This window comes from Procambarus clarkii, chromosome 6 (genome assembly GCF_040958095.1).
Source record: "Procambarus clarkii isolate CNS0578487 chromosome 6, FALCON_Pclarkii_2.0, whole genome shotgun sequence".
Lineage (NCBI taxonomy): Eukaryota > Metazoa > Arthropoda > Malacostraca > Decapoda > Cambaridae > Procambarus > Procambarus clarkii.
Genome location: NC_091155.1, coordinates 20,318,137 through 20,331,741, shown reverse-complemented (window position 1 = coordinate 20,331,741; position 13,605 = coordinate 20,318,137). Strand labels below are relative to the sequence as shown.

The 13,605-nt window shown below is 37.4% G+C and overlaps 2 protein-coding genes across 8 annotated transcripts in view; one reads left to right on the top strand and one right to left on the bottom strand.

The window, feature by feature from the left end:
• Nucleotides 1-1,392: 1,392 nt before the first annotated feature.
• On the bottom strand, nt 1,393-9,464 carry LOC123753911 (protein FAM169B). Of its 2 annotated transcripts, none has more exons than XM_045735873.2 (7): nt 8,885-9,464; nt 8,047-8,157; nt 7,689-7,831; nt 6,366-6,448; nt 6,034-6,202; nt 5,588-5,767; nt 1,393-4,404 (listed from the first exon to the last, which is right to left on the bottom strand). In XM_045735873.2, exons 2-7 carry the CDS (start codon nt 8,145-8,147, stop codon nt 4,121-4,123), a joined length of 960 nt encoding a protein of 319 aa, XP_045591829.1. In that variant the 5' UTR covers nt 8,148-8,157; nt 8,885-9,464; the 3' UTR covers nt 1,393-4,120. The 2 variants fall into 2 exon arrangements, with proteins under 2 accessions (XP_045591829.1, XP_045591830.1); XM_045735874.2 differs by having other exon boundaries at nt 9,155-9,451.
• Nucleotides 9,465-9,839: 375 nt separating this feature from the next.
• The window catches only part of LOC123753910 (tyrosine-protein kinase CSK), an 81,184-nt gene continuing 77,418 nt past the window's right edge, over nt 9,840-13,605 (top strand). For 4 of the 6 annotated variants that reach the window (XM_045735870.2, XM_069306072.1, XM_045735868.2 and 1 more), the window contains exon 1: nt 9,844-10,204. The gene's annotated coding sequence lies outside the window, so the exon portion shown is untranslated. Of the gene's footprint in view, nt 10,205-12,773; nt 13,590-13,605 lie in introns of all 6 variants that reach the window. The other 2 variants (XM_069306058.1, XM_045735866.2) reach the window with 2 other exon arrangements.

Genomic DNA, 13,605 nt, shown 5'->3' with positions numbered 1-13,605 from the left:
TTTCACTTTGCCGTGGGCGACCGTGCCTGAGTTTACCAGTGCCTCCTACCCAGTGACACATGCCTGAATTCTTTTGGGTATTTTGGGTATTTGAACATAAAAGTTATTATGTATCTCGCCATGGGCCCCAAGAAAGCCAGTGGCAAGGTTCAAGCCAAGAAAACACATGTGAGAATGACCATAGAGGAAAAAACAAGAGATCATTCGTAAACATGAAAATGGTACATGGGTTGTTGAACTAGCTAGGCAGTACAACAAATCTGTCAACAATATGCACTGAAATTGCTAAGAAAAAGGACATTGAGTGCTAAAGTGGCAAAAGGTGTATCAACAATCACAAAACAAAGAACACAAACACTTGATGTTGAAAAGTTATTAATTTACCCAGAGCAATCAGTAGTAGGACGTTGTTAACCTTTTTAATGACAATGTGATGTCTCACTTCAGACAAGTGTTACAAATGTAGGGGAAAAACAAGTGTCACTAGACAGGTTTATAGAGAGAAAAACACAGCAGTGAGCTACAAGCAGGTCCTAGTGATATGCAGGTAAAATGTGCCAGTGTGTACCCCAGAGAAGTCATCACTGCCTGATGTTATAATGGAAGGGGGACTCCCCTTCCGAACACTAACACCTCTCCTCCTCCCCCCCCCCCTTCTCACTGTCTTTCATACTAATGTTATTCGTTGGTATGCGTTCGCTACTTATGTCCTTTTTGCTCATAGAACACTGAACCCTACATCTGATATATTGCTTAATTAATAGAGATTCACAAATAAAGCTTATATTTGGATATGTTATCAGAAAGGCAGATAAAATAGTTTTTGTGAATCCATCACAGGTTTCTTGGCCAACGCTCTCCTTATCAATGGGAACTACAACCTTTTGAAGATCAATGTTAATTTAATCTAGATATTGAAATAAACAAAGTTTTCAAAATGCTAGAAAATAAACCAAGAAGTCAAAATACTAGAAAAATAATTAAAACCAAATTGGTTGACCACCTCAAGAAAAATTATATAGACAGTACGGTTTTAGATCTGGAAGACCCTGTGTAATGAATTTACTTAAGTTTCTATGATAGAGCCAGAGAGATTTTAAAGAAAAGATGGTAGAGTTGGCTGCTACTATCAGGACCTAAAAAAGCTTTTGACCGAGTCCCACGTAAGAGCCTGTTCTGTAAACTGGAACATACTGGAGGAGAAACGGGCAGGCTTCTAACATGTCATGAAATTTGTTCTAACCAACAGGAAAATGAGGGTAGTAATCAGAGGCAATGTATTGGACTGTAGAAATGTCACGAGTGGAGTACCACAGGGTATAGTTCTTGCACTGGCAATGTTCATTGTTTACATAAACAACCTACCAGAAGGAATGAAGAATATTATAGGAACATTTTTGCTGATTTTTTAATTTGCATGCTTTATATTACATACTGTATTTTTGTAATTAAGTTTCAAAGTGGCACAATGGAACACAATCCCATATAAGAATATTTTAAAATTAAATATTTTCTTAAAAGGTAAAAGCTAATGTAGTAAAATATACTAATACCAACCTTGTGGAATGGCCTAAACTAATATTAGAGCAACAACAAAGAAGCAGGAAAACCTTTTATCAACAAAAAAATGTATGAATCCAAACAAGAAGACTGAAGCACCCAAGTCAAGGCCACAAATGTGTGTTAGCACCTACACATCTCTTAACATTCAAGGTATGCAATATTTTTGTCATAATTTAGATATCTTAAAAATAGTCACAACCATAATTAGTTACCATATTATGCCATTGTGTATGCACTTTTACTTTACTCAAAACACATTCAGATAGTTTTGGTTGACTAATCCATTATGCTCCCATTCTGGTTCCAGCTAATTGCATATCTTCCACTTCTTACATCTGTGTGTAAATTTCTTGCTCTAGCTTCCAATGTTTCAGACTAGGTAACTTTTTATTTACTGTACAATGATGTGGAATATGCAATATATTTTAACATTGCTGTCTTTCATTTATATATGTCTAACAAACATAGCAAACACTGAACTGAAGGTTTTGTAAACATACAAATGCAAGTGAGATCCTTCCACATGCCTTCTTTCCTCCTATGGGAAGACCACGTTTCAGTATTATAATCCTTCCTCAGTCTTGTATACCATCGCTAAACGTAAAGCAGCGCACTGATCAACTAGACAAAACATTCATAGTTATATGGGTATGTACAAGTACATAATGAACATTTCCAACATTTGTACTACAAGCTGTTACACACACACATTCCTGCTGCCAAAATTTAATATATTGTACTTAAAAAATAAAAGTGAAGCAGTCCTAGATACTTCTCACAATAACCTTTTTGACAATGCATGCGTATAAAATGCATTTCTTAATTACTGCAACATTTATTTATCGATAAAGTTACTTCAGGGAAAATCTTGTACGGTACGCCTCTTCCTTTGTTATGAACAGTGACAATCTTCCACACAAAATTTTGCTTAAAAGGCTTCTCATTGTATGTAGGAATCTGCAGCAACACTCGCAACTATTTAAAAGATTTCAAATACTGTACTTACACTTAGCTTGGCTATGTTCTTTTACAACCCTGCAAACACACAACGTAACGGCCCATATGATTCCTTTGTTACAACTGGTAATGAAGTTGCTACAGCTTGTTATAACATTTTTATGATGTATTAGAATGAAGTTGTTACAACTTGCTATATATGGGTTGTTACAATTGTTAGGTGTTAAAACTTGTTCGAACATTGTAGCAACGTCGTGTGTTTGGCGGGAATAAACAAAGAATACTGTATGTGGTAAAATTGAGAAGTGCCTCACCTTGTACAAGTACATGTAACTGGGAATCTCCCTCTTGAGCGCTTGGTCACCTTATAGATTGAAAACTCATTCGAGGACCACCTAGTTTTGGTCTCCCAATTGTTTCAGACTTGCAGAATGCAGGTTCAATGTCTGCCATTTTTTATTTTTATTTTTTTTGTTTCATGTCTGCAGACCTTCCCTCCTAGCCAGTAACTGCTGGTCCAGTTGCATACAGTAATTCAATTAATATTTTACTGTGTATGACTGGTAATCTTATCCTATCCTCTGAGTGACAATCTAAATTACCAATTACCATAATTCAATGTATAGCTCATATATAATTACACTTTTGATAGAGAAAATAAACCACAATCTGTTTATCCAGGTGGATCCACTTGCACAATCCAAAAGCACAAAGAAAAAAAAAAGAGGAATAAAGATTTTTAAAAGGAAAACAAGAACCATAAGACTTGATAGTTTGCCACTTATTACACAATAAAGTAGCCAGAGATAAAATCATAAATGATAAAACAAATAATTACTGTACACTTTACTTTCCTTGTGAGTTTTCTCATGGATGAATGAGGCCAATGCTTTTAGTCTAATCAATTTCTGATACTGTATATTACAATTTTTGAGCAACTGTGTTGCTAAACTATCTGTAATGAAGCACCTTGTGTCTTTCAGTATAATTTAAACTACAGTACTGTAGTTTCATACACCTTACTGATACTGCTTCAGACATCACATGCCAAGTATGAAACACTTACCATGTGATGGACAGCAAATCTGGCCAACTACAAACAGGTGTATTAATGTCTTCAAATAATTGTGGTGAATATATCCTCAATGCCACACTGTGACTAACTCGAATCCGGCTAATCATTTTGAGCTCGATTATTTGACCATTGTAGCTGAAATGTCATAATTTATGGCAGAGCTTATATAAATTACTGATCCAGTATTTGCACATGTGCTTAACCTCAAATTCTGCCTTCCTATTACTGAGAGATTACACAAGTACTGGTTATTAAAAACATTCTCATAATAAAAAAGAAGATTGGGTTTAATCATTCTTTTTTCCAGCATTTTCTTCAGTTAATGCATACAGATTACTTTTAGTAAACTTGCTTAATTAACAATTAATTTATCTTAAATAGTAACAACTTGCTTAAAATTTTAAATGGGTAAAATTGCAGATTATGTAACAAATTTATAAACTCTTCCTGAATAAGTTTCAACAAACAACAAATGAACTTCAATAAATAAAATTAGTGTCTCCTGGAGCCCCTCCAGGTTTGCCCTTAAGATGTATCACAGGGTTCAGATTCCTGTTGCTGTTGCACTTGTTCCTTCTGCTGCATATTTGTCTGTTCCATAGGTTGATCTGTTTGTTCCATGGGCTGCTGGGCTTCCTCCATAGGTTGGTGAGGCTGGGAAGAGATGTGAGTGCCAGCTCCGAGAAGGGCCCCACGCATCATAAGAGAACCCAGCATCAGAGTCACAGTGCCAGAAACTTCCCCATCTTCATCCAGGGTCCATAGAGTATCTCGTAGTTCAGGATACACTTGAATGAATTTTAATAGCACTGCAGAAACAATCAAAAGTTTAAAAATTAGATTTTCTTCTCTTTATGAAAATCTTGCCATAATACTTAGTGCATTCTAAGTCCTTATATATAATATCTTGATAATTTCATGGAATATACACTATATATATATATATATATATATATATATATATATATATACACACACACACACACACACACACAAATTTGGGGCTCAGGACATCCCCCCAAACGAGTCTCAATTTGAGATACATTAACGCCAGGACTCAAATCTTATAGCCCTAATTATAAATTACCAAAATTATCATAATGCCATGGCATTTATTAAAATTAAAACATTGTTGAACAATCACCGATTATAAACAAAGTTCCCTTCCTCCTGCTCGCAAGGGCTAATGGGAGCGAGACGCCATTGTTAGCAGGGACCAACAAGACTCCACGACACGCCTGCTGCTGCTGCTGTTCGCGTTTCTTAGTCTCTAAATTTCAGGAACAGTTAATCTAGTTCTTTTCAGACTCAACAGTGAATCAGGCAGTTCCAGAGACAATATAAATTAAATAAGCGCCATAACACACAGTAACTACTGTGGTCTCCGGTAGGCCAAGAACTCCATCGATTGACTGTTGTCACGGTCTGGTATATATACACATCAGCCTGGTATAGCTCTGGGAAACCTCCGGGTCACACCCAGAAAATGACATTTCATTACATTCAACGCTGGTTGTTTTTGCTTTACTTTGTTTACAGTAGATTTCTAGAGTAATGATTTTAGTTTCTTGTTTTTAATAAATAAGTATTCTACAGTTGTTTTAAATTAGTATAATTTCATTCGGAAGTTTTCCCAAATATATGCATAATTTATATACTGCTTCAAGAATCAACTCAGGAAATTAAGTTGAGGAGTAAATCCCACAACAGTACTATAAATTCTCGATGTATAACTTATTATTAACACCAGCCTAGCTTTATTGTTATTGGCTAGTAATGCTGTAATAAACAATTTAAAAAAATTGACTACTAATTTTACATCAGGACTGTCTGAGTTTAGGCTCATTTCAAGACCCCTAAATAAAATATTTGTATTACTCTTAATCTCTCAAACATCACACTGAACATAAATCACTTGTAACAACAGTATTACAATATTATAAGTTCTTGTGGTAAGAAATTAAGAGTAAAGCATCATTTCTAAGAATTTACCTTTGCACATACTGAGAGAGACTGGATGAGACAAACCAAGGTGATCACCAGGAGGAAGTTCTGATGCCAGTGTCCGCAACAAAGCTAATGAATGACCTTGTCTTCGAGCACATGGTCGAACATACATGGTATCCAGAGTGTCGCATGCATATACATCTTCACCACCCCATATACTTGTACCTGTTTAATGAAAGTAAATTAGATGATCCCATTTTATATAAGAATTATGTTAGAATTTTGTGCTTATTAAATGTTTTTATTACTTCAATAAATGCATAATTCCAACTAAAAGTATTTATTTATGCATACTCAAAATACATGGAACAAAAAACAAAAAATTTACATTAACTATATGAAACTATGCAGAAACAGTTCATGCAGATCACCGACCTTCATGATAATGTTGAAACTACAGAATAGAAGTAGGAAATAAGCATAGCACTGACCCTTGCGTTTGAGCGAGCACATGCCAGCTGGACGATGTAGATGCCAGAGGAGGTAGGTAAGGTCAGTCAGGGGACAGCAGCCATAGGGCACTTCAGCCTCAGCCTCACGAGCAGCATAGTCCAGCTGCGTCAGCACAAGCACCAGCAGCCGCTCACCCAGGCACGAAGTCTGACATAACAGGCACTTTGCCACTAATGCTCAATACCCATAGTTTTAATGTTTCTTATGTCTCGTACATTATTCCATTGAAGTTTAATATTCATGCAATAATCTTCTGCTAAAAAACAAATGCAAGTTACAAATGAAATTGTGCAAATCCAGATTTACTCACTCGAACCCATCCACTGTTTGGCGAAGAAATGAGTAAAACTCTCTCCAAGGGATGCCAGTCTCCCTTCAGCCAGATGTATTTATCTGTTAAGAAAATCCATAGTACAGTATACATAAGTGGATGTTTTTTAATTAATATTACTATATACAAATGAGGAACCTGAAAGCCCTAGATACATTTTAATTGGAGCCAATCAAGCACTATCCTTGATCACTATGCCAGGCATCTCTTTTGATGCAAAAACTTATGAATATAATTTTCAAATTTAAATATACCTCCACTTTCTCTACATTCAGATACTGTAATTTCAAAATATGTATATAAAGAGAGCGACTGTAGCTGGTACGGCATAGCCTAAAGTTGTTGAGTTTTTGTGGTTTGGAGTTGCTAAGATGCAGTGGGGAATGAACATACAGTGGTACCTTCATTTACGATTCTAATCCATTCACAGAGATGTGTCATACACCAAAAAATAGTAAATCAAAGCGAATTTTCACATAAGAAATATTGAAAATTTAATTAATCTGTTCCACACACCCAAAAATATTAATTTAAAAATATACTACATTTTATACTGAATACCGCTCATATTTTGTACTAAGTACAGTAAATCTTACCTTTGTTGAGGACTCTGATACCTGGTTGATGGGGTTCTGGGAGTTGTTCTACTCCCCAAGCCCGGCCCGAGGCCAGGCTTGACTTGTGAGAGTTTGGTCCTCTAGGCTGTTGCTTGCAGTGGCCCGCAGGCCCACTGCAGCCCGGTTGGTCTGGCACTCCTTGGAGGAAACTATCTAGTGTCCTCTTGAAGATGTCCAATGTTGTTCCGGCAATATTTCTTATGCTCGCTGGGAGTATGTTGAACAATCGTGGACCTCTGATGTTTATACAGTTCTCTCTAATTGTGCCTATGCATAAAGCCACTAATACGCACGTCGTTTTGGGCAAGGTGTGGGAAAACACTTAAGACTAAAACTTAAAACAGAGGTGCATTAGGTACTCGAGGGAGAACTATCATCAAGGGGCCCGAGAATGTTCAACACACTTCCACTACACATGAGGGGTACAACTGGCCGACTCCTCACAGTGTTCAAGAGAGAATTCAATAAACACCTCAAAAGATACCTAATTAACCAGGCTGTGATTCATACGTCAGGCTGCAAGCAACCATGTCCAACAGCCTGGCTGACCCGGTAAAGATACACTGATTTGGATAGCAAACCAGTAATCATTCACACAAGCCTTTGCTCAACAGAATCTTTTAACTGAAAAAAGCATTTAATAGGCACAAAAATCTAATTTAAAAAAAATCTACACTATCATTACCTTCATGACTATCTGTGTACACAAGGATACCTTTCTCTTCTTCATGTGATGCTTCCTCATTTTCTGCACATAGCTCTGGGAAGAGACACTCCCCAGGTACAGCTACAGCTAAATCTTCTGATGTGATCTCTTCTGGAGTTTGTCTATACACAATTGAGGCAATACAAAATATTAATTTACATATTCCAAACATAAATCAGATAGTACTTCATAATACGGAACAAAAACAACATCAGTATTTATAAAACTTGTACAATAACTTTTTGGACTTTGTAAATAAACTTCATATCTTAGTAAATGCCTGGAATAAGGAGATACACATAACCTCATGCAACATTACTGCTTAAGGTATACTCACTGGGGCCCAGCATGACTATGAGTTTCTAACCAGATGGCAATATTGGTGATACTCTCGTGAACCTCCACATCTGTTGGCAAGGTCAAAGTATCGGAACTCATCTTGAATTCTCTGTTGAATAAATCATTATGTAACTAAGCATGGTATTTTTAAATGTCTGGAGAAGACTGAACATGTGCCTTAACTCTTTCCCACATAAAAAAAAACACTATTAAGAGTTAATGTAATAAACAGATTTAGGTCTATTATACCTAAAATTCCATACATTTTTAAAGATGCTGGCACCTTGATGAGTATTAACAGGAAGCCTGTTAATACTCATCAAGGTCTGTCTTACAAATTGAGTGTGTGACAGCTTCTATTCTATATCTAGCAGTAAACACAACCTTTTAGTTAGTTTTAGTTAGCAGCACTGCACAAGGAATCCCTAGGTACTATACACAGTTTTTTACAGCCATATCCAAGTTGTTTTGCACAGAGTTCAAGCCAAATTTACATGTTACAGTTAGGTCATAATTGTTATCCTTTATCAGAACTCTGAAACAACCCATGGGCCTACACTCTCATATGATCCTGATCACACTAAGGGAAAGCAATATAAGGGCATCTGGTACCATTAGCTATATTAAAAGTATTTTTTCTGTATTAAAAATAAATGAATTGGAATGAAACTAGTTTTTCCTTGAAAGTGATAACTGCTGGCAAAGTTCAGCCTTGACTGCCTACACTCAGGCATGACACTAGTCTATCTAATCCCTACAAGAGTATATACATTTATTAATGAACACAAAGTTTAAAGATCAGTGAAGCAAAGTTCACCACACTACACAGTACTCACATCTTAACAATATGAGTGGTGCTGCAAGTCTACTGAAAAATGCTTAAAAAGAGGACTCTTGAGGTCGACAGGAGCCAGGGAAGCAGCAGACCTACAAGATGGACACGCTGGACATGCTCACTGCCTACACCAGGGTTCAACATCACACTGACCACAATACTATATATTGCCCCATCGGCCGTCTACTGGGCCCTTCCACCCCCCGAGCCACCCATCCTTCCCCCGTCCCTTGGCACACCTTACAACCCATTGCCAACTCTCAGTGCCTACCTTGGAGGTTGTGGTGGGAGGGATAAGTGTGTGAGAGAGGAAGGAGAGTGTTGGGGAGGTGGTGGTGTGTTCTGGTCCAGTGCACCCGAGGCTCGCCATGCTGCCCCATTATGACCCCCCGGTCACGCTCCGCCAACCTTCAACCCTCACTAACCAACTAACAACAACCACGCCAAACTTTATCCCCATATAATAATAAAGTGCAATCGATTTCGTTAGGCTGCATGAAGGAAATGTGCAATTTCTCGTGTGGAAAACCGAGAACAACAGTCCTTGTTGACAGCTGATAGTTCCAACAACATTTCACTAGGCAGAAATAAGAGAGAAACGCCTGAAATATAAGAAACAAAAACTTTATTATATTTACAGGAATATTAGTGAAACGAAAATATATGTATATCAGATTTAAATATTTGTATATGCTGTAATGAAAGGTTTGTTTTGAGTTAAAGTTTATATTATTTCTTTTCAAAGGTTAGTAAGGATCAACTGAGAGCCTCGAGTCCTGTCTAAGGTATCAATCAACAGTAAATGATACACTCATCATAACTATTTACATGTAAAATAATTAATGAAATCAAAAGTACTAATAGTATCTGCATGTTACTTTGTGAATGTTATGGGATGTTAATGGGCGTGTTAATATTGTTTTGGTATCGAGGTGAGTGTGTCTGCTCCCCGACACACTCAGTGTTGATCAGAGTGCCGGGGCGAGTGTGTGTACATACTCCTCTCTCTAACTCTCTCACTAAACTCTACACCGCACTTTCTACCACCTCCCGATACTATAAATTATGTGTGTGCAGTATTTGTGTGGTGAAGCAGTGTTTGAGGCCGCTCACCCTCCCACGTGAGGCTGACCCGCCCTGACACATCACGGCAGATGTAGAAAGTTACGACTTGTTCATCGTGAAAACCTGAATGGTTGTGTCTGGAGGAAGTGTTAAGATAACAAGGTGAAACTCCTGATAGACAGTGTCGTCAGAGGAGCCAATCTGTCTCCTGTTTACAATATATATCACCAAATCAAGTCGTCATAGTGAAACGAAGGTAAGTGAACATTTTAGCCGGGATTAGCACTAGCAGCAGCTGAGCACCTCGCAAGAGGTAAGGCAACTTGTAAGATCCTCACTTTACATATTGCAATGACATTCTCACATAATTCCATCGTCCCAGACATTGTAGGTGAGGTGATGGTGATGACCTTAACTTGGTTGTTATTGGTCACTACTACAGTTTGGGAGACACAAGACTGTAGCCAGTGGACTCGTTAAACATGCCACTAAATCACGCATTTAATCCTTGTAATTTAATCTAGTGAAGGATGTCATTTTTTACATATATATATCCACTTTATTGTGAGTTATAACATTTCACTTTGATATTTGGGGAAGTGAAGTGAAGGATGTAAAACCCAGTAAGTGGAGGCACAAAGTATCGTAGTTATCTGCTCTTCAGACTGGTGATAAATCCTCTCCCAGAGCACCATAATTATATCTGGTGATAAGCCACCACTCATCAGTGTTATATGAATTGCAATTAATAACAAAGCAAAATCTCTTGAAAAAAGTATCATTCCATCAGGACTGACAGATTATGAGTTACAGAAAAGCATTAAATTCAGCTACTCGGGAAATCAGATCAGCTAAAAGAAAATATGAAAGAAAACTGCTTCAAAACTTTTAAGAACGATGCCAAGTCTCTTATGCCTACTTCACAAAGACAAGAGACTTGGTAGGATGCTTAAAAGATGAGAGCAACCAAGTTACAATTGATGATAAAAGACAGCCATCACTGAATGAATACTTTATATCAGTATTCGTATTAGAAAGATTAGACAATATCCCAATACCCCAAATAGTAAATCTTGCCGTACTAACCTGCTCACAGAGATGGTAACCAGCTATTCAAAGGACATTGGATAGATATTGTATGGTATGTATGAATTTCTAAAGATAAGGTATCAGATGAATGACTGGCAAAGAAATTACAACCACATGGAATAAATGGTAAAGTACTAAAATATATTAAACATGGTTAAATTAAAAAAAAACAGCAAAGGGAAATGAATCTGACTGGAGAAATTTGCTAAATTGGGTACCACAAGGTTCCAACTTGGGGCCAAGCCTTCTTGCCGTATACATCATTATATATTATGATGTATATGACTTGTATATACAAGATATAGGACATACTCACTGTATGCATAATACTTGCTTGGTGTATCCTGGGTATATGCCCACTTCTGAAGAACTAGAATTATTTTTTTTTATGTCATGCATCTTGTAAACTATCAATTTTATCAAATTCATAAATAGAAATCTAGAAATGGCTGCATAGATAAAAAAAACACTGCTTTTGTTGAGTCCCAATGATCTTTGCATAGTCTATTACTTTGCAGAAGGGTAGAGATAGGTAGAGTTACTGGCCAGATTAGAACATACTGTACATGACAAACACAGAAATAGAGGCAGAAAATGGATCATATGTGAAATGTGCAAAGAAATATATCAACATTGTAGATTAGGCCTAGCCTATACTGTACTAGTAAATTATGAAATATGTGAAGTATAAAATAGCTTGCTACCACATTAACCAGCTTATCAAATATATTGCAAGAATCTAACGAATTTGACTTCGGCTTCAAGATAGATTTTTACCAGCACAAACCTTATAAATGATAAGAACCAGCAACAGTATAGTACTAAATAAGCAACTCATTGTTATCAAGATCCAGTAAATTATTTCCATTTAAAATATTAATTATCCTTACAAATACGTAATTCATGTTTTTCTCAAGTACAGTGTATTATGTTGAGGTGCAATATAGCCTGGAAAAGTGTTGCAAGTGGTGTGCCACAAGAATGTTCTGGAACCTCTTTAGTTTACCTTACAAATAAAGGACTTGGGTAGAGGATTAAACATCATTAATTTGGTGATGGTTCTAAAAGAAACAAATTCAGGCGAGAATAAACACACATGTACTATAATAGGTGTCGGATAACATTTATTAGGCCTAGGATGGTTAGGTTAGCTTTTATTAGCAATATAGATTCAAATCCATTTCCAGTTTGTCCAAATTCTACATTCTAATTGTCAATTTGTTAATTAATATATGTACGATAGTCTACATCATTACTATAAGTACCATCTAAACAGAAGAATGGACTGAAACAGATTTTAGAAGTAAACTTGCCAAACCCTCTGTATTAACCTGGAGTCTAATGGACTTCTGAATCTTTGCTCGGGTCCAGGAACGTTTCTCGAATACAGTAATTAATTCATTTTGTCGTGGGCAGGCAGTCTATATAAGAATATAAGAACATAATTAAGGAAACTACAGAAGGCCTATTGGTCCATACGTGGCAGCTCCTACCTATATCCACATACAGTACTCATTCATATATATATGTCTAACCTAATCTTGAAATAGTCAAGTGATCCCATGTCTGTTAAGTTACCCAGTAATTTATCCCGCAAATAAAATATATATATATATATATATATATATATATATATATATATATATATATATATATATATATATATATATATATATATATAATATGCAATTGACGATCACGAAACACTGATCATTTGTATGTGGGAAAATCCACAGAGAAATGAAAAAGAAAGATGAACGTTTCGGCCGATCTGGGCCTTTCAAAGTCCGGTGTTGACAAAGGCATGAACTACATCCGATGACCTTCCAGCTTCCCTCAACTGCTACCGGGCCCTCCGTCCCGGAGACCATAATCCACAACGACCACTGGGAATACAAGTGCATGGAAGCAGGATGGATCCTTAGCATGGTCGTCCGTCAGGGACGCCTCGACCACCTCTACGACTACGACACCTTGAAGAAGGAAATTCGACCAAATTACCAACATTGTGGAACTGGGATTAGGACACCCTCTTGTAACACCCGGACATCTCCCCCCTAGACCGGTCAACCGGTCAGCCCGCTGACAGCCCTGCTGATTCCTGTGGCACTCAGCTGTGAGGAACCTGTACCCCATCACTTCATCGGTCTGACCTGCTCTGTGGTCTTGGATTGGCGTGTCCATGGACCCCATCCCCACATCTCCAGTATCAGCTATTGATACTGATAATGGCTCCAAAGAGCCTCCACTTACGGGTTCACCATAGCCCGTGCTACATGGAAATTTTGTTCCAGTAGCTGAATCTAAGACAACAACATAGGTGAAGTGGTTACGGACTATTTATGCCCGTGCCATCTCTTGGGGTGGCTTGATTTTCATTAATCAGGTATTATGCCCCTTATGTGTAGCGGGAGTGTTGAAAAGTCTTAGGCCCTTGATGTTGACGGAGTTTCTCTGAGTACCTATTGCACCAGTTCAGCAACCAGGAGACCTGCTCGGAGACAAGGCCGCGGAGCCGTTGATTCCTGGAAGCTACACGAGGTAGATACAAGGTAGGTGGGTAGAGTG